General features: G+C 38.4%; 2 protein-coding genes across 6 annotated transcripts; one reads left to right on the forward strand and one right to left on the reverse strand.

Annotated features, from left to right (window-relative positions):
• The first annotated feature begins 33 nt into the window (after nt 1–33).
• PRIMPOL (primase and DNA directed polymerase) lies at nt 34–16,223 on the forward strand. Of its 5 annotated transcripts, none has more exons than XM_036382214.1 (14): nt 34–305; nt 2,442–2,512; nt 3,729–3,913; nt 4,994–5,085; nt 6,053–6,194; nt 7,630–7,777; nt 9,110–9,394; nt 11,036–11,198; nt 12,393–12,490; nt 12,901–12,987; nt 13,072–13,180; nt 14,358–14,440; nt 14,519–14,565; nt 15,554–16,223. In XM_036382214.1, exons 2-14 carry the CDS (start codon nt 2,494–2,496, stop codon nt 15,857–15,859), a joined length of 1,764 nt encoding a protein of 587 aa, XP_036238107.1. In that variant the 5' UTR covers nt 34–305; nt 2,442–2,493; the 3' UTR covers nt 15,860–16,223. The 5 variants fall into 5 exon arrangements, with proteins under 5 accessions (XP_036238107.1, XP_036238106.1, XP_036238108.1 ...); XM_036382213.1 differs by having other exon boundaries at nt 34–250; XM_036382215.1 differs by lacking the exon at nt 9,110–9,394 and having other exon boundaries at nt 34–250.
• Nucleotides 16,199–27,125, reverse strand: CENPU (centromere protein U). The gene is made up of 12 exons (XM_036382217.1): nt 27,013–27,125; nt 26,840–26,911; nt 25,351–25,468; nt 23,952–24,057; nt 23,540–23,630; nt 22,762–22,831; nt 21,625–21,742; nt 21,165–21,243; nt 20,078–20,125; nt 18,684–18,745; nt 17,310–17,466; nt 16,199–16,649 (listed from the first exon to the last, which is right to left on the reverse strand). Exons 2-12 carry the CDS (start codon nt 26,888–26,890, stop codon nt 16,512–16,514), a joined length of 1,038 nt encoding a protein of 345 aa, XP_036238110.1. The 5' UTR covers nt 26,891–26,911; nt 27,013–27,125; the 3' UTR covers nt 16,199–16,511.
• Nucleotides 27,126–27,780: the final 655 nt, after the last annotated feature.

Here is a 27,780-nt window from a genome sequence, read left to right on the forward strand (position 1 = left end):
CCCTTGGGCCCGCCCCGCGCAGGGCGGGCCGCCCGCTCAATGGCGGCGGGCGGCGGGCAGCGGCCCCGGTAGTGATTCGGTGCCGGCGGGAGCGGCGCGGGTGAGGCCGGCCTGGCCTCCGGGCCCTCCCGGCGCGGAGAGAGGCTGAGGAGGCACGGGGTGGTCCTCTGCTCTCCCGGAGCTCGTCGGGCCGGGCCCTATGGCGGAACACTGAGCCGCTGCGCCCTGCGGGCTCTGAGCGCTGAGCTGGGTACGGCTGTCCTTGCTGCTCCTGGGTGCGAATGGTGTAACCCAAACCTTGTCAGGTTTGCGCTGTTGCTTGAGTTCCTCTGCCTGCTGAAACAAATGTGCCGTTCTGGTACATTTACACTCATATTAAATGCAGTGTGCAGTTTTGGGCACAGTGAGAATGGTGAAGGGCTTTGGGGGGAAGGAAGCCATATGAGGAGCAGCTGAGGTCACTTGGTCTGTTCAGTCTGGGGAAGATGAACAGACCAAGATGAAAAGAGGCTAAGGAGAGATCTCATTGTGGTCTTCAGCATCCTTGTGAGGAGTCCAAGAGGAGGGACTGATCTCTGTGGTGACCAGTGACAGGACCCAAGGGAGCGGCCTGAAGCTGTGTCAGGGGAGGTTGAGGTTGAGTATTAGGAAAAGGTTCTTCACCCAGGGAATGGCTGGGCACTGGCTCCCCAGGGAAGTGATCGCAGCACCAACCTGACAGAGCTCAAGAAGCATTTGGACGACATTGTTGAGTACATGGTGTATGTGGTGACTCTGGAGGTGGTCATGTGTAGAGCTGGGAGTTGGATTAGAGATGATCCTTCCAACTCAGAATATTCTGTGATTCTGAAAAAGTGGTGGTTTGTAAAGGAAATGGCCATCTAGAGTAATCAGTGGGGATAACTCCTAAATGAGCAGCCCTCCTCTTGACCTCAGTGAGCGAGATCCCCGTGGGTGAGCTGGCCTGTACCACAGCAGGACCACCCTCGGACAGGGTTTTTGCCCACCTGCATGGTGACTGTCCCTGGCTGCCCACAGACCTGCCTTGCGTAACAGTGCTCTGATGCTGAGGGCTGATTTTGGCTTTATCATCAACTTTCAGGTCAGTTGGTTTCATATTTGTACATTGATCTTCAGTAGCAGAAGTCAGATGACATTGGAAGCTGTGTATTCCAGCTTCTCATAACAGGTACTAACCTGTTTTTGCAGGTCTTATCACCGGGTCTAATGTACGGAGTTTTGCACTTGCAATCCTAATTTGAGGAACAGGTTGTCCAGAGGAATTGTGGAGTCTCTTCCACTGGAGATACTCAGGAACTGACTGGACAAAATCCTGTGCCACGTGCTCTAGGATGAACCTGCTTGAGCAGAAAGGTTGGACTAGGTGACCCACCGTGGTCCCTTCCAGCCTGAGCCATTCCATGATTCTGTAATTGTAGAGGCCACTTCCTCTGCTAGGAGGGCAAGAAGAACGTTTGTTGTTGGGAAGATGAGTAGTGTTTGTTAATGTGCCACTCGTCAGCTCAACCTAAGGATAGCTAGGCTAATTTTCACTATTGTTAAGGAATTTAATGTGTTCTTCTAAGGCTGAATCAGTAGCTTGGAGAAAATCTCAGGGATTTATTTGCGTCAAGGACCATGAATTCTGCCATAGAACTATGTTGTATGATACATACCAGCCAGGAAACAAGTGTAATGTTATTTTGGGTAGCAGCTGATTTGCATGTCTCAGCTTCAGTTGTCAGGAGGTGTGCGTAATATGTTTTGTCATTATCATGAGAAGTAAAGGGAGAAGTAGTCTTCCATAAAAAGGGAAAATGAAATAGCAAGTTCTTAAAGTTAGTGCTCAGGAGACATTTTTCCAGACTCTCCATGCAGTCATCCTGCTGAGTCACTAACACTGAAGTCCAAACATGTTGGTGACAAAATTTCTTTCAGTCAAGTCAAACACAAATAAGTACTGCCCTTACTTCTGGTGGGACATAGGAGAGGAGGATGAAGTGAGAATTTCTCAGTGAACTCAGAAGGCTGGTTTGTAAATGTTAATTGTATGTGCTCTAAATAGATGTGTTGTGGTATGGTTCACACAGGAATTGAAATTGCCTTGAAAAGACTTGACATGTTGGACTCTTGAGAGACCAAGTGTTTGGGCTGCAAGAACCATGATAGGTTTCAGTTTAAAGTAAGGGTCATTGCTCTTCTCCCAGGTTCAGGTATCCTCCCAGCTGATATAACTAGCAAGTTTAAAATTAATAAAGAATTATGGGGCTTCTCCTTTGCTTTCCTTTTTTATTGGTCACCTTGTGGGAGAATGCTGATGTAGGGATGTCCTTTTCACCCACCCAGTTAATTTACAGCCAGCAATATCAAAATGAAACTGAAAGTTCTGTTAGCACTTCTGAGAAATGCTGATTGCCTATAATCTAACTTTTCATTCCCAGAGAAGAAACTAAGAGCACAAAAAAGGAGTGAAGAAAATGCACAGGTCAGAAGATGGACAAGGGGGATAGAGGTAATATGTTTGACCCCTGTTGCAGAAAAAACATTCTGGTTTTAGACTTGATGCAGGCACTGACTATCAAGACATTTGCAGGCCTAGAACAGTGGGCAGAAATCTAAGTGTCCAGAAATGTCTGCTATGGAAAACTTGGAGGGGGAAATGAGAGGATCTAAAATTTGGGCTTTGGGGCTCCACAAGAATATTTAAGTACTTAATTTGCCTTGTGGATCCAGCTTGTTAAAGGTTTGAATACTTTTGAGTATGCTTATTTTCATTTTTATCTTTCACTGCAACCCAGGGGCTGTTAGGAGAACCAGATGGTTGTGCTGGGCAGAACAAGAAGATTCCCCTTCATGTTTGTTACTTCTTGCCTCTCTTCCTCTGTTTCACAGTTTCCTGGCAGTGCTTTTTACTGATTTGCAGGTGTTCCACTTACAGATAATTGTACATATGTGTGTTTATGCTTTACTACATTACTCTGCAGCATTTGGATTCCTTTATGGGACTAGAAGCTTAAAGGTTGCAAGATAGCAAGATTTACTGCATGGTTCTATTTCTTGAAAAGAGATAAGATTGCTGTTTTAAGGTTGTGAAAAATACATGAGCTTTTAAAGCAGGTGAAAGTATGAGTGATCAATAGCAAAGGTCAGCAGTGGAGAATGGAGCCCTCATTTTTGATTTCAGTTCTTTTACTTCAAGATACAGAGCTCAGAGCTAAAGTCCTGAAGTCTTAACTCCTCCTCTGAACTCAAATATTGTACTTCCCATACACTTAATTATCTCAGTTGTCTCCCCAACCACAAAGGAAAAATATTTTTTTATTCTTAGCATTTTTTTACTTTTACTCTTAGTATTTTTTTACCCCTTACTGATATAATGTGCCTAGCCAACAGTTTGTATACTTTCTGAGGAGTGTAATATCATTCTGTAGACAAAAATGAAAATTCCTAGGCCTTGTTCTGTCACTGTCTTTATTCTGTTGTGTTTATCTCTGATAGTGTTAATATGAAGCTCTTGTACTTCCAAAACAGTGTAGAGACATTTAATATTAAAATGAATATCATAGCTAGGTTGGGCATTGATTTGGAATATTGGCTACTCCCAGTTAATTAATAAAGTACATTCAACAAAACCAGAATCAAAAGCAGTGAGGAGTACAGGATATCTTCAAATTAAAATTGCCTTGCAAATGGATTAATACTGATTTGACTATCTGTAATTGCTTTAGGAGAAATGGAGAGAAAATGGCAAGAAAGACTGAAGAAAGTGGAAGAACTAGCATCTCACTATGAAAGAAATCCTCTTCCTACAGTTTACAGACCAAGACTGTCCAAACCCTCTATGCCATCCTCTGTTTGGAAAATATTTTCTCGACAGGCTGAAGCATTTAATTATGTAAAAGCCTGTGAAGAGGTATGTTAGGTGTTAGGGAAATGTCTCTACTCTTTATATACTTCATCATAAGACTGACATCATTTAAAATTGCTGCTGGCAAGTGAAGGCTTTCTCAATTTACAAGATCTCTTTCCTCCTAATCCTGAAACTGCAAGTATTTTTTTTTTTCCTTATAGGTCACGTTGCACTGGAGGTCTCTCTAAGTTGAAGTACTAGTTCTGTTCTAACATACAAGTTGATATGTGGTGTTAACTTTGAACAGTAAAATTGCTTTTTAGGAACATTGTAGTGATAAATTTGCTCCTCAAGATGAACAAGCTGTCAGGGTGGGCAGGAGAATGGGAAGGTTAGTGAGAATTGAGTAGGAAGAAAGAGAAGGGAAAAAATGAGGAAGAAAAAGAGATAAAGAAGAGGCAGAGACTAAATAAAAACAATACAACTCTCCAGTGGCATCTGAGTAGCAAGTTCAGATGATTAGAAGTTATTAGCCAAATAAATATTGTGTGAAAGGTATCCTCTGCTTTCAGTTTAACACTTTTTAAATCGATTGCTATTTTTAAAGAAAGTATTGTGTTTTTCTCCATACTTGTTTCAGGTATTCAAGTCATCCTAGCAGCCTGTTTAGCAAAATGGGTTCTCATTGGCTTGGCAGTAGTTTTTTTTTTCTATTTTCTTCTCAGATTTCCATTTTTGGATCTAAACAACATAATGTCTGAAGAATATTTGCCCATAAAGCTTATACATCATGTCCATAAAGCTTATACATCATGTCCATGAGGCTGCTCCTTTCAAAACATTGTTCCTCCTCCCTTTAGATCCACCTGATACTGATCAGAAAGAACAAGAGTTTAAAGAGAAAACAGTTTAAATTACTGCACAGCAAAGAAAAGCTTCAAAGGTTTACCCATGTAACTGAAATCAGAATGGTGTTCCAAATTAAAATTAGATGCTACTGAGTGTGGAAAAGGATAAGTGATCTGTTTATAGTTCTCTAGTATTTACTAACCTTTAACTGATGCCAAGTAGGAACTTAGGAAGATTTAAACTGGTTTTTTGAATAAAACTAACAAAAAAATGTCAATGTTTTTACTTAAAAAGGATGTTCATGTATTTGCTTTGGAAAAGAACACACAGAGTGGACAGAGGTTTTACCTTGTGACAACATACGAACAGCTTTGGTTTTATTACACGTGAGTATTGGAGCAGGTGCTCTGTATGTTACTAAAAGTTAGTGGTACACTGGATATCCTACCTAGTAAGAGCTGTCAGTGGACAGTATTCCCAGAAGCCATCTGCTGCTCTGAGTAGCACAGAGCTGGACTGGGTTACCTGAGGTTTCATCTTGGCAATGGGAAAAATCTTTACAAGGACAAAACAATATATTCTATAGTGGGTTTCAACTTTCTTTTGAGTAGCTGGTTGCCATTATTTCCTGTGAATTAAGTACTCTGTCTGTTGAACTGAAATTTATTAAGAGTAGATTTGCTTTTGCTGTCAGCTTTCCTCAGGGGATCATACCAACCCATGACAAAAACATACTTCTCTGACTAGTCATACACCAGTTTCAGTGGGCGTTAATGCAGGTGTCTGGAAACTGATTTATGGGTTTGCATTTGCATGATGTAGTTCCAAGTATTGACAATTCAGTCATGTACTGAACTTTCCCCCCTATTTGTTTTGCAATAAAACATTTGGCTGTGAAGTGAAAGAAATCAGACTCAATCTTTATACGTAAAACTTGATTTTTTTTTTTCTCTGAAACTGATGATGGGATTATTTTTTAATTTAATTAGAAAAAACTCCATATAATCTCTTTGTTTGTGCTAAAGACATATGAGTGATAACTTAAGTTTTTTTACTGTAGTTTTCATAGTTCCTTGAATTCTCAACATTTCTGTATGTATTGTAAGACTGGGGGGGCATGGGGAGGAGACTACTCTACAAAATTAATTCTAGGCCAGACAATCTTGGCTGACACTTGATGCTGGTGTTAGTTACAAATTTTTCAAAGCATTATAGGGCTACTACGTTTTTCACATATGGATGGGTGATTGCAGAATAAAATATATGGGATCCTTGTTTGCAACTGATAAGCATGTTTATCATGCTCATAATGTTTATCATGAGAGGCTGTGATTTGTTTTTGTTTCTCCTTAGTCAAGGTTGCAAAACAAGTCTTATGCATTGCTATGAAGTAATTCCTGAAAAAGATGCTTGCAAACTTTACTTTGATTTGGAGTTTTACAAACCAGCAAATCCTGATGCAGATGGCAAGAGTATGGTCATGAAGTTAATTGAGGTAAACTGGAGCAAAGTCATGCTGTGGAAGAATATGAATTCGTTGTTAATTTAATAAGAAACCAAAGTATTTACCACTTTATATTGATTATGCTATAGTAAAATTAAAAGAATTGCAGACCCAGTGTAAAAGTAAAAATCCTATTTTAAATAAAGCAAGGGTTTGATCTAAGAGAGACAAATTTAATTGAAAGACAAAGAATGACAGCTGTTGGACTGTTTGTATTCATGGTAGCTTTACTTTTGAAGATTGTGTTATGTGCTCTGCCACTTCAAAGCTGTAAAACTGAAGGAACGTTTAGGTACTCTTTAAAGTAGCATCAATAAAAGTTCCATTCATATATTCCTCAGTTCATTCCCTTTGCCTAATGGTGCAGTCCTATATCAAGGCTTAGATGAATCTCTCCTGAAAGTTTCTTTAGATGACAGTTCATTATAATTTAATTAAATGATGATGTAGAGAGCATCATGTGACTGCATGTACCAATTTGATACCTAAAATTAAATACCTTTGCTAATTATCAATTTTTATTAAATAGTGCAGGTTTCCATTTTATTGCAATTTTTTTGGTAAATGAGCTCTCTGCAAGTTCAATATGGCATTCATATGTTTTTAGAAGAATATCTTCTATTTTAAAAAGATCTAATTGTGAGTGGATGTCTGTTTGTGAGACTTCTGTCACCTACATGTCTCTAGCTAGAAGTGAACAAAAGTAAAAGATTATTGAGGTAATTCCTTCATAAAGAACCCTTCATTGATACAGAATCTGGAGGGGTTTGTCCATTGTGGATTTCTGCTCTGAAATTTAGAGATTCCTCAGGTTAAGAAGAGGATTTTGGATTTGCTGGGTGGAGGATCTGAGCTGCTGAAACCCAGAGCTTCCAGATCTTTAGGTTCTGAGTCCGAGTCCTAAACATGAGTAATCAGTAGCTTGGTGGTTTATGAAAGGTTTTTTTAGAGCTAATTTAGAGTGAAATCTGTTTTCTGCTTAGTTGTTGTTCATTGGGTGGTACCAATGAATTAGCTAAATCATCACAGTGAATTATCTCACCAGTGCTGTGTATCATGACAGCCTCCATCTTCTACTCCTGTGAGTCTGCATTGCAAACATTGTCACTGTGGGTGTGAACTGCTTGGTGGTGAAAAACAACCTGCAGGGTAAAGCCTCCTCACCAGACTTTGACCTGAGAAACTGGAACTCTTCTCAGCTTATCACTGTTAGTTAAGTGTTAAGTGACTTGCATGTTTAAGGAAATAAAGTCTATGTCAAACTTGGTTAAAACTTGATATAGGTTAGTTTGAATAAAATTATTTGTATGCTCAAAATGAGGGAAAAAAAAAGAACTTGAGAAAAATGTAGAATCTGAATTTGTATTAGGTTTTGTAGATAGCAACTACTAGAGTAAAACAACATAATTAATGTTTATAATTTCAGCTTGTCAGCCAAAAATTAAAAGAATTTTATGATGTAAATTGTTCATCAGAAGATGTCTTGAACTTGGATTCCAGTACTGATGAAAAATTTAGTCGGCACTTAATTTTTCTACCCCAAAAGACTGTATTTAAGGATAACACTCATATTGGTAAGTGTGTTATTTCTCTTACACCTAGAAATAAAAGGTGAGGTTTTGACTTTATACAGTGGCAACTCCCATACAAGTATTTCTTTTAATGGAATTATATGTAGAAACAAATATGTATTCCCAGCATACACATAATTACTCTCTATTTCATTAAGCCTCATTTTTTTCTCATCTTCTACTTTCTTTTCCTATAATTAGCATGTGTTTACACGCTAATTATTAAGTAACTTTATTATTAAGGATTACACGCTATTATTAAGTAACTTTTTTTTGTGCCTGTATGTTTTATTTACAAAAATACTGATTTCTATGAAACTGGCAAGTCTATGGCTCCTTAATTTTCAGATTAATGTCAGTCTTAACAATTAAAGCTGCTCGTTTTTGCTCTAAGTACAGTTAATTTCTGCTCAGCACATTGTCAAAAAGGCAGGAGAAAGATGATTTCAAGCCACCTGTGCATAAACATGCTTAAGAGAAAGCTGAAAGCAATTTTAATTGTTTACATGAGTCAGGATTTCTCAGATATGGAAACTCCAACACAGAGAATTGCCAGTTTAGGCTTGTCTTGACTCATTTGTGTGGCCCAGTAGTCCTGTAATGAATTATGAGGATGATTTTGATGCTTGATATGCTGAGTAATTCTGCTGAGATGTAGCATGGGAGGAACAGTATTTCATATTCATTCATGTTCCCCATGGAAGCTTCATCCAACAGTACAGAATCATCCTTGCCAGTATTCCTTCCACTTCATAGTTTTTCCCCCACATCTGTATTTATTATCTTCTCTTGCTTTCTCCCTAGAACTAATTTGGCCATGGTTTTTATTTGTCTGTCTTTGGTTTCCATCTAGCAGAGCCTGGAGTTACAATGGGAGTTGAAATACAATACTGGGAGTTGGAAAAGTCATTACAAAATACTTCTGTAAAAGTAATTGTTTGTTTGAGTAAGCTTTGGTCAATCTTGTACATCAGTAAATACAACATTTCAATCATTCTGAAAGTGAAATTAGGGAAAGCAATAGTGAGGGGACAGTCACAAGCTTTTTAGAATCCTAAAGCTGAGCTTGTTACTATTTAAGTTTTGGGGTTTTTTTAAGCTGTTTAGTATAGATTCTTGTGAGGCACTGGTTGCTCAGTCACTGGCCAGAACAATTTTATACAGTGGGCTGGTCAAAAGATTTCTTTTTAAAAATCCAGAAAGGCTAAAAAATCCCTGAACTTCAACCACTTCCATCTTGGCTGTTTTGAAAAATGTTTGCACAGAAACTCTCTAAGTTCTTTCTTGACTCATAAATGACTTCTCCTGCTTCTGGCCTTTTTGGTTGTTTTTAAGGTAACTTTGTGAGAACCATTTTGCAGCCTGCCATAAGATTAATGCAGAGTAGGGCTGCTGTGATTCCAACAGAAGAAGCAGGGAATGTTTTCCAGTGTTCTGCAGGAGCTGGATTAGATGGTTCTCTTACAAACCTCCCAGCTGTTGAAGATGATTGTAAAGACAGGCCAGCCATTGCTCATGAAACAAAGGATGTGGAAATGCCACACCAGGGAGAAAATTTGGATTTTTCCTTCCTAATAGTAAACGATAAAGAAGGCAACAAGCAGCTTTTTGTGGATCTAGGTAAGTATAAGTGTTTTTAAACCCCTTTGGAATGCAACAAAGGTTAAGAATGAAATGTTCCTTAATCTTTGATTAATGTTGTCCCTATGATCAGACTTGAAATACATGCTGAAACTGCCATCATAAGTGCTGTTCTTTAAAGGAGCCTTAGATTCATGGTCTATGCAACTTCTTATATTACTACATTTAATTATTTTGTTCTGAAGTTTAAAGTGGTTCTTTCCACACAAGACATTTTTTTTCCCTTAAGGGCTTAGTGCTCCCATTTGGATTGAAAGAGGATAGCGTGTATTGCATTTTTGTTATTTCAGTTAAATTAGAAGCTGCTTAATAAAAGAAGTCATCTTACAGGCACAGCTTTCTGTATTCTTCTACTTGTATGAATTGAGCCTTCTTTCCCTGTTTGGAATGGCAGCTGTTAGCTTTTAGTGATGAAATAATAGAAATTTTGGATTGGGCACTTCATGGCCCAGCTGGGCATAGCCTGTTCATGGTATTAAAATGTTACAAATCTCCAGGAGCATAACTCCCATAGTCAAAATAGAGTTTGAAAGTTCCATCCTTCTTTAACTCCATATCTGTTTTTTTTTGCTTTTTGCCTTATCTCAGGGAAATGAAAATAGCTTAGCACGCTTTTGCACAGCAGTGTGTTACACGTTTCAGGATTTTACCTTGGGCTTTTTATTCAGACTCTTCTGAAGAACTTCCATTCCTTCAAATTCTTCTCATGGAATTCAAGATCACTTTTATTGTGGGCCTCTTCAGTATGTCTGATCTATTGAAATGTAATCCCAAAGTTGGCTACAGTAGTAGGCTTCTCTGTTACTGAGTCAGAAAGGTTACTTTCACCTACTGTTCAAAATTTCTTCAAGCATATTTGTAAATGGAATTTAAATCAAAACCATTTGTTTCCTGTCTCACTTTTTAAGAATTTGATGTTAGTTTCCCATAATTAACCATCCTCAGTATTTATGCTATGCACATTACCTCAGAATTGGAAAGCTAAAGTCAAAATTGCTGAACTACTGAATTATATAATGAGGCTGCAGTGACAGAAAGCTTTGTGTTGTTCTTCTTGTATGAGCTCTCTAAGGGCTTTTCTCTTAATGAAAGTCAAATGCAACCTGCAAATAAAACTCACCTTCTCAATTAATTATTAGATTATGCCATGTTAAGATACCTGATTGTTGTTTTGTTGTTTGTTTTTGAGATTGGAATTAAGCTTTCCCTATACACGTCTCAGAAAAGCTGTGAAGAAGTCCACAGAAAACAGAAAGGCTGATTAAGTTCTTTCTGGTTAAAATAATTGTGCAGCTTTTTGGGCTCAGTTGTATTTCATAAAGTAATTGTGAAAGAACCAATTTGTTGTACTGAAGGGAAACTTTTAACAATTCTAATGTCAGAATGATTAAAATGCCTGTGTAGAGGTGTTGAGCATTTGCCTTAATTTGTAACATAAAAGTGTACGTGTGTGCATGATCTTGCTGTGTTGCATTTCTTTTATGGGATGTGAGCTAGTCAGTTTTTGTCCATTCATTAGACTCTTAGCTGGACCTAAGGAAAATGGTTTAATTTACAAGTGCTCAGTATCTTAATTCCTAGCCAGCACTGCTGTGGTAAGAAATATCTTTTTTCCTGTAGGAGTTTATACAAAGAATAGAAATTTCCGGATGTATAAGTCATCAAAAGCAGGAAAAAATGTGATTCTGAAGATAGCAGAGGATAATAAGTTTATCCCCAACTGTGAAAAGGATGTTTCCTTGGAAGAAGCTTATTTTCTTTCCTCTTTAATCTGCAACATTGGGTAATTACTTAATTCCAGTCAAATGTACAGTATTTTTAAATATCTATTTTAATGATCATTCTCCTGTAGCAGTTATAAACAACTATTATGAATAAGCAGTTATTCAATTAACATTGTTACAGTGTAATTTAGGAGTTCCTAGTAGAATTTCTTGGTTTTGAAGAAAAAAAAGTCTTGGCAGTCATTATTTTGTTAAACCTGCCTTCAAATTTGTTACAGCCTCTGAATTGTGCCTCATTTCTCTATACACACTCAAAATGCCAAAACATAACCATTATTAAGTTGGTCAGATTCTGTGTAGTTCTGGAAGCAAAACTTAACAGGTTTCTAGTCAGTTAAATATGAGAATTCTGAATATTTTTCAAAGTAAGATAAGAAATAAAAGGGTTTCTGTCTGTGTTTTTTGCATACCAGATTTCCCATTTGATGCAGCCCCCTCTGTAGGCTGGGTACTTGTACAGACAATAATCAAGTTTTCTGTATCTAATCTAAATCTCTGATGTGTCATACCTTATCTTAAAAAGATCCTAATCATTGCTGTAGCAGAAAGGTTAAAATAGTATTAATATATTTATTGAAAACATGTATTTGTTCTGACTTCAGGTTTTATAGCCTGAAGTGTTCATTATCCTGAACTGATGCCAGTAAAGCACACAGTGTATTCAGATCATAGGCATCAGCTGAATCCACCATAAATATGGATGAGAAATTCTGCTGTGTTGAATTCAGACTTCTGTTATCATCTGGCTTCCAGTTAGCAATATGGCAGAGAAAAACAGTTCATTGTAGAGAGAGGGGAAAAATAAAAAGAAACCTTCCAAAGGGTATATTTCATCAATACTACATCTAGAGCCCATCCTGCTGTAGGAGTGTGGACCAGCAGTTGTTAAATGGGTGGGTCCTGGGACTCTGGCCAAGAACCAAATGTTGCTGCTGGGGAGGAGAAACCCCTGTCCTGTGGTGGGAGTCAGGGAAACTGCCAAGGCCAGAAGGGAAAGTGCTCCAGGAACAGGGAAAGTTGCACAGTGATTCACAGGCTGGTCAGGGTTGGCAGGGACCTCTGGAGGTCTCCTGGCTCACCCCTGGGCCCAGGGCTGTGTCATGTTGTTCTACCCTGTGGGATGTTACAGGGAGTTATATTGTACTGTGTTATGCTGTAAGAATCTTACTCTTTGTATTCTCCCCTTCCTTTAGAGCGATTGATGACGTAAAAGTTCTGTCATCTGGCTTTTCAGAGGAGGAGAGAAAAATGTCTGCTTTTTTAAACAGTAAAACTGCCAGAAGCAGCAGAGGTACCTCAAGCCTTTTCTACTGCATAGAAAAAAAATACTCTTAATGTAGATGTTGTGTGACTTGTACACCTGGTAATTTCTGGGAGGGCCCTTCTTCAGCTGCCTTTCTGCAGGAGGCAGAGTACATCTGCACTGAAGGATGCTCTGCAGCACCTGAATGTCACTGACCCTCCCTCCTGTACCACAGCTGTCTTGCTTTGTCCCAGCTCCCTCTGCACCTTGGGGATGGGGGTGGCACTTTAAAGACCTACAAGAAAGCAACAGTGGCTTTCTCCCTGGTTTTATTTAAGAGTGTGATGTGATTCATGTACATTTTCTACCTGTGGTCTATATAAAGTGTAAGTGTTCCAATGTCATATTACACTGGGGAACCCTCTAACAGTGTGTGTTTGTGGCCTTTGGTTTTACAGATCCCATGGAAGGTTACCAGGGTTCGCCATATCCAGAAATTGATAATTTTGTTCGTTCCTTGGTTAATAAAGATGGACTACAAGGAGGTAAAGAGACCACCTTACATTTACAAATGAGTCTTCTGCTGCACTATTTCTAAAGAATTTAAAGATTTTGGTTTTTTTCCTCAGGGATAAGACAATGGAGTTACTTCTCTCTCAAAGAACTACTTATTTATGATATTTCTGGTTACCGTTGGTGTGAAAATATTGGAAGAGCTCACAAAAGTAACAATATAATGTATGTTCTTTAACTATTCAGTTTTAAACAGCTTTATTTATTTTCCTCATCAACTGTTATTCTCTAGAAATACTGAAAAAACTCTTATGGGTAGAATCAGCAACTGTTACAACTTCTGCTGTCTTGCTCTGTGGGGATGCAATGTTTTAATTACAAAAAAACCCCCACAAAACCAAAGAAACTATTTATGCCCTCCCAAAGTCTACTTTGTGATAACTGGACTTTTATTTCTACTAATTCTTTGCAGTAATCTTCATGGTATTTAAAATATGGACCCAAAGATGCTAACATAAAAGTTAGAGTATATTAAAGCTATTAAACAATACTATGGTTTGATACTTCCCAGCTAGGAAGCTGAAAAATAAGAAAGCAAGCAGATTGCTTTTAAATTAATTTACAGTGCTTCTAAAATGACATTCTTACATTATTAAAATGACTCTGTCATTTTAACAATTGAGAATTGGTATTTTAGAATGGTAATTCCTGCCACATGAATCAAGATAACTTTTGCTAGTTACTCTACAAGGACTCAGACTTCCCATAATTTTAGCAAAATAAATGACGGAAAGTCAGTTTTTTAGATTATATTAGAATTACGGTATATAATTAGTATAAATATTTTAACTTTGAAATAAAATTTTATGTAACATTTAAAATCACTGAAACATAAGGAATGTGTTTCTGAGAAAGAAAGATATTCAAAAAACCCCACAGCTGGATGAACTTGCTGTTTCTCAAGTGAGTTGCTTGAAGTTTGGTGTTTCTAAAGCACAGTTGAAAAAGCTGGGTGGCCTTATCAGCTGACAGAAAATAGTGATTTCATGTGGCTTTTATAATTTCATTATCTGTAACAGCAGCAGCAGCAACAAAATCTTATCTTACAGTTAAGTCCCATATGCTAATCTTAATTTGATGACTTTCCAAGCTTAATGTAATGAAATTGACTAAATTTCACTTTCAATGTTAGTCTTAAAAATTTATTCCTTTAAACTTAAGAAATCTGAAGTTTTCTGAAAATTCTACAAAACAAATGCGTAGTAAGTATGCCAAGAGTATGAAAGCAATGTCCCTAGCTGAGGACAAATAAAACCTGTTGATTTAGTGTTAGAGTTTCCTACCATATGAATTCACTTCATTTATGTACTGATACTAAAAAACAAAATAATTTCCTTCTTAGGATTCTGGTAGATCTAAAGAATGAAGTCTGGTATCAAAAGTGTCACGATCCTGTTTGCAGAGAACAAAACTTCAAATCACAAAGTATGTAGCCTGTGATCTCAATTATACTTAATATATTTTGGAATGTTAACTTTAATTAACGTCTTATATTTGATTTAGGTTTTCCATTGCCGCCTGGGATATGCCTCCCATCTCTTTTCAAAGAGGTACGTTTTTGTCCTGTTGAGATGCTCAAGTTCTTGTGAGGCTCTGGAAGCCCTTGGATAATCCCACTAACGTCCCAGTCTGCTGGGAGAGCTCCACACATTGTTGCAGTGGTATATAAGAGGTTTCCAGAGCAGCTGTGCTGGTGTGGTAGCTCCATATATTCATTTTTAAGTTCTGCAGCAATGCTAAGTTACTGGAATTGTCTAACTTCACCTGGGACTCAAGACTTTCTGTTCTGATGTGAGCAGCAGTTCTCAATGTCTAAGCCACAAGGTTGCTCCAGGTGCAGAACAGAGAAACTGCCCAAGTTTAGATCTGCTGCACATGTCTGACTTCATGCAAAGTAAAACAGAACTGGTTCTGGAACACTGGAGTCAGTCAGAGCCAAATGTAAGGCAGCAACCCTTATTTCTGAAATTCATTTATCTCCACTGTAGTGTACTAAAGCAGCAGATTTCCCCAGACAGACAGAATATTTAAACTGACCTGATCCTGCACCTAGACTCTGGGTGAACTCCCTGAACAGAAGAGTTTTTCCAGTGCTTAGGCAATAAGAATTGATATTTTTTCAACTTTTAAATTTAACTATACAGCTCTAAATATCATACAGCAGAATGGCATGTTAAGCTCTACTCAAGCAGCTCAATAGCTATTCATTTTCAGAAAGTGTCATTTAACTATATTTTTCAGGTCCTGACAGTATCTTTGAACAGAAACTTATCTTAGTTTTAACCTTGCATTATTTTATGAAGCTGTATTCAACAGGCTACTTGTAGGGTGCTAGAAAAACAGTGGATTTCTACTCCTATTAAAATAGGCTTCCACAGGTTAATGTGGCTATATATAATATGCTGGAAAGTCTTGCAGTGTTGGCCAGCTTTCTGCAGTGTCCATTCTGTGTGACAGCACAAACTCCAAACTTGCAGAGCAGTTGAAGGTATCAAGAGTATTTGCATATGAAATGAGTAGTGTTCTTGTTTCTCAAAGGAAGAAGAGTCCATGCTAGTGGATGACAGGGGGCACACAGAAGGAAAAGTACATCCACATTCTAATGTGTCAGAGTTGTCAAAAAGCTCAGTATCCCCAGAGAACAGCTGGTCTCAAGACTTCCTGTTGTCAGACAGTGAGTGGGAAAACACAAGTGATGATGCCTGTTTCCTAGAAGCTGCTGAAGATGTGGAACTAGCTGAGGCTGCAGATGACAGTCTGAATTATGCCATGGAGGAAATCCCAGATGAAGTTCTTTTGGAAGCTTTAGGGAAAGAAGACCTCCACACTAAAGAAAGCAAGTAAGCACAGGCCTGGCCAGCAGTGAATGACACTTGTGTGGCTCATGTTGGTGTGAAAGGTCCTGCAGGGTGGTTCACAGGCACCACTCCAGAGCTGCAGGACAAAGAATGGAGTGCCTAGGTGAACTTCAGCAGGCGTGAGGAGATCATGGAAGGTTACGTGGGGGCTGAAGAGAACTGGATTAAAATATTCATTATGAATGCTGCTCCAAGCTTAGCACTTTTAACGCTCTTTGCTGTACAGTTTCTGTTTTGTTAGTGGTACGTCCAAGTTTTACTGAGAAGCCAACAAAAGACTTCTTATTTCCATAAACAAGATTAAATTATTTATTTCAAATGCAAATTTAATAAAAATATTTCTTTATTCATCTTTGTTGAACCAGAGTCTGTGTTCTTTTTATGAATATAGTCTTCTCAAGATAACTTTAATAGGACAAGATTAACACCCAACATTGTTCAGAGTACAGAAAAGTTTTATTAACTGTGATCACTATTTCCTTTCATTGATATTGAGACTATTTAACAATAAAAAGATAAGATCTCTAAGTTGCTGACTTCTTTTAAACACTGAAACAAAACAGAGTAACAATGATTAAACAAGCTTTAAGCACTGACAATTCTAATAACTGTTCCTACTGAATGTCTTAAAAGGACACTTAATTTTTCTTTGATTTCTGCTCTTTTTGTACAGCCAGAGCCTCTTCGAGTTTCATACTGATACTCTCAAAGTGCCTTTCTGCTCCTAGAATTCTCCGAGACTCCACCAGAAGAGCAGGGAGGCTGGAAGGTCCATACTGTTGATAAGGAAATAAAATTACAAGGCAACATTTTTAACTCTTGGAAAGATCACTTACATATCAATATTTATTTTTCCTCTAAAGTGGTGCAAGATGACCTTTAAAAGTGAACAGCCACAATTAGAGCGTCTTCTGAAATGTGAGGATTTCCCTTGCACAGGGCAGGCGTGTAAGCCTTGTCCACAGAAAATACCACACCAGGTCCTGGGTACAACGGGAATGGGTTCTAAGGCTACATGAGAAGTTACTCTGGTCATGACATACCAGCACTGTTCTCAGCATTAAATATCTTACATGGAAGTGCCAGAGCTTTCCCTACTTCTGAAAAACAACACAAAAATTAATTACTTCTGTCCCACTGTTAATCTTCAATTTCTATTAAAAAAGTTACAACTAAGGACAGCTCATTTATTTCTATGTCCTTTGAATTCCTGGATACTGAGAGCAAGGCAGCAGAATCTGCTCTGAAATACTCCAGCTTCTAATATGAGACCAAAAAAAACAAGTGAGATACTACAATAAAGTTCAGCAGTGATTCTCAAACTGCTTCCACAAAGACAATTAACATAATACTGCTACTTAAGAGATGTTAATAAATGTCATAAATTAAAAGAAAAACACTTAGAAAACTGAAACACATGCAGAATATGTACTTACTACCACTTTTTTTTGGGGGTTTTCTTCTCTATAATCCAAACAGTCTTGCTGTAGCTCCTTTAAATCAGTAATTAATTCAATTGTTTGCCTCAAGGAAGATTTCCTTTCCTGTAACTCAGCAAATTCTCTTTGTAGTTGCATCAGTTGCGGTTCAGCTCTGAAAGAAGATCAAGACTTTGATGCTTACATCTGCATATTTATTGCATGAATAACTATGACCCTATTTCCTCTGAAGGAATTCTTAAAAGGTTGGTCAGAAATACAAAACAAAGGTTACTATAGAATAGTGCTTAGGCAGAACAAGCATAGTACTTAAACAGGGGCACGAGTCCAAATACACCAAAAAGACCCAAACCTGTCTTTTGAGTCTGCCACTCTTAAGAAAAGCATTTATGTTTTTGAAGTGTAGTTTCTTAAATACAAGGTGTTCTATTTCTGCACACCCCTGCCTGCAAAGCTGTTGGTCAGTGCTTATGCTGAAGCATATTCAGGATCTACAAACTACCTACACCTCTGCTAAATAAACTGGAGTGCTTAATCTGTTAAAGTAGCACTCCAAGAACTGAGCACAAACAGCGATTTTCATTTAACAGGGTTGCAGGAGAAAAAACCTTCTAAAATGATCAAAGGATTAAAACACAACACATATAAAAATGTGAAGACAGCTTTCAGGGGCTTCAAATAGTTCTTTGAGAAAAGTTTGTCCATAGTACTACCAAGAAAAACACCTCTCATGGCCATAGAGAAAAGGTTTTTGCCTTGTTTTTTGTGGATCCAAGCCCGTGGTTCCCTACAGAGTTACCTTACAGGGTGTGTGTTAAATGCAGCTTCAGTACAAAGCTTGTCACTAGCAACCCAAGGGCTTTGGGGAAGTCTAATGGTTCTTCCAACCACATAATTCCTGTGCTGTGTATCTAAATGACACTTAAGATTAATGCCAAGTTAGAGAGGGGGAATTGTGTGGCCACATGAGAAGGGAATAAGCCATGTACTAAGAGCAACCCCAACCCACCTGCAGAGCTGAAATACACTCTTCCACCTCAAAACCAAAGAAGTCCTCTGTATTACCTTTCTAATTTATGATTCAGCACCTTTGCAATTCAAATCCTAACACTGGTGTTCTTCCTATGAACATATGGTGAGAAACACCCTCCCAGTAACTAGTCAGCTAAGGGAGCTTGCAAGAATGAGTGCCTAGGCAACTGAAATATGTAAAGGAGAGGTTATCATGAGCTTTTGTAAAAACAAAAAGCAAAGTGGCAATTTCATCAAAATAAAATGAGAGAACAAAAGAAGTTACTTTCCCTTCTGAGTTACAAAATACCAGAATCTTTAAGTTCTTCAGGCTATTATTGTCCATTGTTAGAAACACACCTAATTAGCTCTTCTCTGACTCGCATCAGTTGCTGTCTTTTCTTTTTGATGTTGGTTATTGCCTGAAACAAACAGTGAGCAAAGTCTGTGAAACAGTTTCTAAAACTTCAAAGGCAAACAACTCAAATTTTATTGCCTTTTTTTTCTCTGACGTTTTATGCCGATTGTCATTGTGGACCATTCTAAGATACCAGATCTGAAAAACTGCCATATGTTACATCTCTATTTGAAACAATTTAAAGCTGTTTAAAGTATCAAACTCTAATCTCCATCCAAAATTTTTCTTAAAAAACATTGGATTTACAAGCATACAAAAGAAGTTTGTGACTTTTTCATTTCAAACATTATGGACTCTAGGAGGTTTTAGGTTTAAAAATGAAAATTAACGCGAATGTATGTTCAAGATGATTGCCATAACTAAGCTTTCTTTAATATAACATGCAACTAAAAAAAAGTAACACCCAAAACTCATAATAAATTTAAATTTAGCAACTAAAAATTTAATTTTAAGCAAATGTCTAAGAAGCAAACTAATGATACATCCGAGTGGCTGTGAATGCTCAGTGTGTATTAAGATTTTCATTTCCCATGCAGATTAGTTTACCATATCACCCCAAGTCAACAAGACTTTAGCATATTAATTGCTACTTCCCAGGATAAGCTTTATGGTGACTATTTGTTAAAGCTATTTTGCCATTGAAAATTTTGCAGAGGATGTTAATTTGGGCAGAGATCCAGACAGTGCCTCAGCAGCTCTTAAATCTCTCCTCTGTAGGGCATTCACCTCTCCCTGATGAAACCACTGCAATGTCTTTATGCCCTTACACTAGTGCCTCCTTCTGACAACATTCCTATTGCATTTTCAGCAAATTCCTACTTGCTATAAATGAAGAGAGGAACTGTTTTCCTCTGAACAAAAATTCTGCATCTATTTAGGGAATGCAGCTGCCTGAGTCTTCCCTTCTTTAAATTAAGCAATGCCATTCTATCCTCACAGGTTTCTATCTCTGCTGCTCTCCTAGATTTTATATTCATTTATGTTTCTTTAAGGTTACCTCTCATTATTTAACTGGCTCTCCAGAGGCCTCACTCATTAAAAAAAAAAAACAAACCAAAAAGACAAAAGAGTAATTGACATGCACAGATCTTACCCATCCTAACATGCACTCATTCTTTTTACACCATATAGCAGTACACATCTGGAGTTTGCAATCCACAACATTTACTCAGATCTTGTCCAAAAAACCTCCTGTAGTTCCCTAACCTCTGTTGTGCAGTTGATTCTGAGTACAGTACACCTTTCTGGAAATTATTTTGTCTCTTCCAGTCAAGTTCTCAACATTTCAATGTCCACAACTGTATGCTCTACAATCTAGTGATATGTATGTGCTTACCTTAGCATTTTTCTTCTTCATATTCTTTAATTCCTGGACTCCTGCTATCTACATAGAAGAAGAATTAGAGGTTGACAGGTCATCACTATGCTCCTAAAAACATGGCTGCAAGAATTACTTTGGAATACCATAAAAAGTTGTTTTTTTATTTTTAAAAAAAACAACCCTGGTTCAAAGGGACATCACAGTTGTGTACTGATTCTTTCCTCTCTCCTCATGCCAGAGGAAAACTGTTGCACAAAAGGAGCTTGTGCAAATTATACTCCTTGTACCAATTCTTGTAATATTACCTTCCTTAATTTTTCTATATCTTTATATAGATGTATAAATCAGGTAATCCCAAAACTTGTTACTGCTAAGGAACCACTCAGAACTACAGCTTTAGTACTTAGCCACTGTACTTGGCACAAGTCCTGCAAAGTTCTGAGTTCATTTTACTCATCAGAATCACCTTGATCTTTCCTGCCAATAAATCACAGGATGGCTCAGGCTGGAAGGGACCACAGTGGGTCTCCTGGTCCAACCTCCCTGTTCAAGCAGGGTCATCCTAGAGCACGTGGCACAGGATTGTGTCCAGATGGTTCTTGAATATCTTACACTTACAGATATGTTCAAAATGTTAATTAAAAAAGGATGATTTTTCCTGGAATATGTTAGAGGTCTTACTAAGAAGTCACTGAGACAGCACAAAAATTAAACCCACCTTTTAAACCTCTAGTCAATGAGCTTTGAAAACAGCGTTTGACATAGCTGTAAGCTCATCTAAATGATGCAGCTCACCAGTTTTACTACATAATGACTTTAATATGACTAACACTTCAGGATTATTGGATGCTTCCCTATTCTCAAAAGGTGACAATTTGGCAAAGTACTTGCATGACCCCAGCATTGTGTCTAGAGGCAATTCTTGTGAAAACCTGCACAGAGGCAGCCAATTCTAACCTGCACACAACAAATTGTGTTTTCATATTTCTTATACTGACAAGAGACTGGAAACTTTTACAGCTTGTAAAATGAATGTGTAAAGGGCAATATAAAACCATAGGTATTTTGACCCCAAAACTGATTTTATCTCTGGTGTACTTACAAGATCAGTGATTTGATCCTTGAAAGTGGAAGAAAAGTCACTGATAGCCTTTCTGCAAATGTTTGATTCTATGCTTTGTCTGAAGAAGTCAGAGGGACAAAACATATTTGGTTTAGTAAAGGGGAAATCTCATCCAAAACCCTTCCTTTGAGTAACAAATAAAACCCAAAGTTAAGCAGATAGACAATGGAAGATCTTTCATATACTAGCAATAGCTTTATTTCTGCCTTGCAAAATAGCAGCTGAGATGTGCTGTTCATGTTTGGAAAAATACCAAATCCCTGGAGATCATGTCAAGATTACATGTGAAGAAACATTTGTATCATAGATACATAATAATCCTTAACATCAGAATGTAACCATGCAATACTGATTCTCTAAAGGAGAGCCCATTACCATAACCACAGCTATTTCCTTTTAAAACTTTGAATATCCACTCATGGAAAAGCAGACTATTTACCTGTAATTTGCTGCTATCTTCTCAACCTCAGCTAGAACAACATCCAGTTCTGTAATATCTCTAGGAGATCTCTTCAGATCTTTGGGACACCAAACCTGTACAGAATGTGGGTTATCCACTGGAACAACAGAATGAACATAAGCATTGCACAATTCTGGTACACATTGTAAAACAATAGAAAAACTCTGGTGCCCACCATCAAAATAACCATCCAAAAGTTATGAGTATTTTAACATGAAATTTGAGAAGAGGAATATTCCAATTATTTCATCTGTCGTTGCCTGTGCAACTGTGATAGATTTACCTGGGAACACCTTAGAACTGGTATGATCAATGACATGTAACTTAATTCTTATTATTTATTGATTCAAGCAAGCCCAGGAATACATCAGTAAACTAAGTAATAAACTACATTGTGTACTGTAGATGTGATTTTTTGTGTTAAAAAACTATTAGCCTGAATTTGCAACTTGCATTACTCAAAGAATCATGAGCTTTTGTATTTGTATACATTCTTTTATTAATACCACATATGCTCCAAAAACCCCACTCCACACAAATGCATTTCTTTAAACTTTGAAATAGCATTATAAACCAATTCCACAAAAAAGTTAAACCATGTTTCTTCACACACTCCCTAGTGTAAATCCAGTACTAAAACGTGATGGGGTCCTGTTCAAAGGAAGCAAGATGACCCAAGGGACAGTGTCTTCCTGCTGAAAAATGCCACTGTCTTGGAGCTCCCTGTCTCAAGGGACCTCACACCGACAGCTGCTCCTGCACTGCAGCCAGGGGCGCTCCAAGCTCTGCCCCACAGCTGCTGCTCCAGGCTTCAGACCAAGGGATGTACTGACACCTCCTACAGCTTCACAGCCATAATTCCAGGCTTCTCTCCAAAGGAAACCAGGCTGACTTAGAGATGTAATGCACACCTATGCTTTACCCCTTCAGGAGAGGAACAGCCACATCCAGGGATGCAAACCATGGGGATCAAATGGGGGTCTATACCAAAACTGAAACTGAAACTTCCCATTTCTAGAAGCACTGTGTTGCTACATTCCAGAAATGAAAACCATTGAAAAACTTTGATCTTGAATAAAGAAAAGATATATGGGAGTTCTGAAAAGTGTACTTTACCAGAAGGATCTGATGTGTTCTCCTCTGAAAGCTGCTCCTTGTCTTCCTGGAATTTAGTATTCAGAGTTTTCTGTGACACGAAAAGCAGATTAACTTCCAGAAGAAACCCTAGGTATAGTCATCTGAACTCCTGAGAGATGACAATCAGGCAGCATGCAGAAAGCATTTCCTGACTGAAGCATCAGTAACATTTCCTTTGGCCTGTTCCACCAGTCCCAGCCCAGCGGTCACCCTACTGCAGGACAGAGGCTGCCTGGCTGCCCTGGCCACTGATCCTCCAGCCACTGGCCAGGCAGCAGGGAGTGGAGTAAGTGTTCAAAAACACTCATTCAAAACTGAATGGCTTTTAATTCTAACACATATTCAAAATTAATTTTATCAATATTCTTTTTCCCATAAACCTGTTTTGCTTCAATACCAAACAAGTACAAAGGATTCATGTTCCATCTAGTATGCCATTCCTTGAGAACATATATTCCAGATACAAAGAAGTTAATTGAAAAAAGGAAAGAATATACTCCCAAACCAGCAAGAGAATAGGCTACAGGATCCAAGAACACCTGGCTATTATATTCCTTGATGACATGATGACTTGTAGCTTTGAGCATTTCACTTGGCCACCTCACTGGAATACTCTGAGGACTGATTACCTGGGATACAATTAAGTACTAAGAAACAAATGGAAGGTCTTTGTCTCCCCCCACCCTCTAATGCAGGCATGGCATGAAGTAAACTAAAATTAAATTGACTGAAAATAATCATGAAACTTTTTTGGTACCGCAGTCTCCTTAAGGGGTTCCTCTCCAGCATCAGCTGTGTTGAATTCCTGAACATCACCACTGGAGGGCTTTGAGTGACGCCGTTTTTTACTGGGAAAAGAAAAACATACACTACTACCCTCTGAGGAAGGATGAGCCATATACACAAAACTCTGTGTTTTGGGGAACATTTGTACAGCTGTATCTCATACAAGTACTATTAAAGTTCTTACTTGAATTAAATAGCAAGACAATTTCAGATTTAAACCAAATTGGATTATACATATTAGAAATATACTAAAATTTTTATTCAAATATTTTAAAAATAATTTTCTTTGTTACTCATAATTTAAGCAAAACACGTTTCCCTTCAAATCTAAATATCTAAAGATTAAATTAAATGCTGACAATTTTATTTTTTTTCCAACAGACCGTCTGTCTGTATTTTGCCTTTGTGGTGCTGAAACACGACCAAGTGCCTCGTTTTGTGAATATTCCTCTCCATAAGCATCCACAGCAGTACTGTGCAAAGGGTGATCTATAAAGAACAAAAAATAAACTGTGTGAGCACTGCTCCCATCTGTTAAGGCAAAGAGCACTGCCAGCCATGAAGCATTTAGTTAGAATATTTGTGGTTTGCTAACTAATAAAAAGGAAGTTCTTGTTACAAGTATTATTTGAGGATTATGTAAAAATATAGAGTGAAAGGTTTCATAGTTTCTGTACCCATCCACCTGCTATTTCTTTATGAACCCAAATCAAAGGTAGCTCAGCATGTACACATGGCACAGAACAAGTAAAATACTTGGTACAGTTTATTTCAAGTTCTTCTTTGCTATGGCATATATGCATAAACCTTCTACACATTTAAACAATTACTTTCTTTTTTTTTAAATAAAATTTTAGTAAATGTAGAATTCTTGAAGATAGCTACCAAAATAATTAGAACTCTGAAAAATTTAGGTTTTATCATGCCTTCCACAGCATAAAATTCTTTTTCAAGCACACTGCCACAAAACTTTTGTGTTGGTTTACATTAGTGCCAGTGGGCATCCTTTTTGCAGTCTAAATACATACCACAGAAACAAGAGCTTTTCATTTTGCAGTCTTGCCTTACAAACAACTCTTTTGCTAAATTGTTTTTATAGCTCATTGTCAATGCTGTTCCTAAGTTGCATTTATATTTCATGGTTTAATCAGAGTAATAATTCTTAGAGTTAAGAAACAGTTCTTAAAAAAAAAGTACAGATAGCTATAACAGAGGACTCCACACAGAAGGGCATCTGCCCCATCTAAATTGATTCTCTTCCTGTGTATTGAGGCCTCATTACACAAGTCCAATATAAAGCATGGAAGTGGTTTTAGTCCTTCACCACAAATTGTATGGCTCTATGTTATTTCTTTAAGTAACACCTGACAGCGGCAGAAAAACACCCCTGCAAATGTCCAGGTCTACTACCGTGAATGTTCTTACAATGGTAAAAATGTCACTTCATAATTTGTGTAATTTAATAGAGAATAAGTTAACTTTGGTTTTTAACTGTAAGTTCTTACACAACTGCAATACTATGATGTGTGAAATTCTACCATTCAGACTATAAAGGTGGAATAGCCAGTATTTTCCCATTGCCTTTATTTGCACATACCACGGCATTATTCCTGTTACTTCCTAAATTACAGAAAATAACACAAAATCCCATCTGTCTTTCCTCTCTATTACTTTCTCTTGCAAAGAACCAAAACCTTTTCCTAGGAAAGCACCTGAAGTATTTTGTCCATGTGGTTGGTTTGTGAAAAACATGCATTAAATGACATTCAAGATAATACTAACCAAAGGAATCATCAAGCTCCTCAAGTTGGTTTGTTTCTGCTACTTTCAATATCCTTGAGACATCTGGTTCCTCAAGCGGAAGAGATTTCCAACGAAGATTGGAGTTGGCTTTGTGCTCCTGCATGGGTATGAAATTAACAGCCACTTTACCCAGTTTTCTGAATGTGCAACAGATTAAATGTGACAATACATTCCAAGAACATTTGGCTAGGAATACACTTAACCAGAGCCATATTGATTCCTAAGCTATGACATAAGGATTTGAAGCATATTTTTGTCTCAGGCTGTGGGGTTTTTCCCATAAAAGAAGCGATGGTATGAAATGTTTATGTTCTGCTATTTGATACTGTATTCTACTGCAAGCTTTGTCTTATTTCATAAACGTACACAAGCTTAGAAATCTTATAACACTCTAATACCTGGTTTCTATGACCTCTAGTCTTTCTTTTCAGGTACTAAAATATTTTTTCTTTCATTTCCATATCACATAAATTTCCACCCTTGTCCAATTTAATTACTTTCATCTTAAGAAACTGAAAAGCTATAGAGCAACTTCTTATAAAAAAATGGTGGCATTTACAAATCAAGGATTACAGAGACATTCCTGTAAAGCAGAAGGGTAAGGGAAAATGACACTAGTTTATAAAACAGCTGTATGCCATTCACAAAATGCACAAGTGATTTTCCTCACTAATTTCTGTGTGTACCTGTAGGGTGAATTATAACCAGAAAAGACTGACTACTGGAGCTTTTTAATTTTACCAATGCTTAGCAGTGCCCCACCATTTCTATTATAGTACCAAATATACACATCAACTACTTTCACTATAAATCTTCTTTTATGAGATTGTTTTTAAACTTTTGCCTGTTTGAAAGTCAATGATCCATTTTGTGCTACTCCTAAAAGGAAAAAAGAAAACTCCACATCAGCACCCCAAGCCCACCCCAGCAGTTCCCAGTGCAAAACGAGCCCTGCATTAACCCCTGTGCATCCACCTCCGGAGACAATGCCATAACTGCACAGCAACACAACAGAGAATCACAGAATATCCTGCACTGGAAGGGACCCACAAGGCCTTGCACAGGATACCCCAAGAACCACACCCTGTGCTCAAGAGTACTGTCCAAACAGTCCTTGAATTCTGTCAGGCTTGGTACTGTGACCACTTCCCTGGGGAGCCTGGGCCAGTGTCCAACCACCCTCTGGGTGAAAAACTTCTAATATCCAACCCGAACCTTTGAGGCCGCTCCCCTTGGTCCCCTCGCCGGTCACCAGAGAGGAGAGATCAGTGTCTGTCCCCGCAATCCCTTGGTGAGGAAGCTGAGCCCACGATGAGGGCTCCCCTCAGTGTCCAGCTGAGCAGACCGAGACCTCAGCCACCCCTCACACACACGGCTTCCCCTCAGGGCCCGTCACCTTGCCCGCCTTTGAACACTACAGAACCGAAACACTGGCTGTCTGAATTCCGCCCTGCCTAGCGAAACTTACCTCTGGCTTAGAGCTGGTACGATTCTTCTTTATTTTCTTCTTTGAGGACATTTCGCTATTCAGTATACGCTGCTGAATACAAAACCGAGGATGAAGGTAGTGAGAAACTGTCCACGATAGAACTCAGCTTTCTCTGTGTCGGCACTTGGGAGAGAACGGGATATCTTTGTTACCTCAAACTATTCTTTGTTCCTTCAAGCTATTACGCTCAGCTCACTTCAGAAGCGGTACGAGCCCGTCCCCGCCGGCCCGGCCCCTCAGGGCAGCCTCCCGCCGCCTTCGGAACGCGCGCGCCACGGCGGGAAGGAAGGAAGGGGAGGAGCGGCCGGCCGGAAAGGGAAGCGGGACACGGGACAGCGCCGCCCCCAGCCCGCTCCGCCGGAGGCCCTTCAAAGCTCCGAAGAATTCACCTAAACATCACTCTCCTCCGTAGTTTTCTGTCAATTACTCTGATTAAATACAAAAAATAAACCTCAAGTAGTTCCCGGTTTTTTCTCCCCTCCCTTTCCCTAAACTGACGCTGTGCATCTGGAAAAGCAAGCGAAAGAGATCGCTTCCGCAAAGATAAAGTGAAAGCTACGGTCACAAACAGTTCAGAAATTAATTTAAACAGCGCCAAAAAAAATTAGGCTTTAGCTTGAAAATATAAAATTCCATCTCTGGCAATTAAAGTGTTAAGAGGAGATTTAGCAATTTGTCCATCAGTTGGAGGGACTGCCAGAGCTGTTTATCCACTGGCAGTGGTGACACCGACACCCACACACACCCCTTTGGCTTTAGCCAGACAAACTAAAACAGTGAAATACACACTTTAGGCTTAAGAGGTGGTAAGTTCTCTTTAGACTTCTATTTTGCTGGCTATAGCACCTAGCCCCATGAGCCACAAATAATACAGGACAAATTTGTTTCTGTAGTGATAGATGCTTTTCCAGAAAGGTTTC

This window comes from Molothrus ater, chromosome 4 (assembly GCF_012460135.2).
Source record: "Molothrus ater isolate BHLD 08-10-18 breed brown headed cowbird chromosome 4, BPBGC_Mater_1.1, whole genome shotgun sequence".
In the NCBI taxonomy this organism is placed as follows: domain Eukaryota; kingdom Metazoa; phylum Chordata; class Aves; order Passeriformes; family Icteridae; genus Molothrus; species Molothrus ater.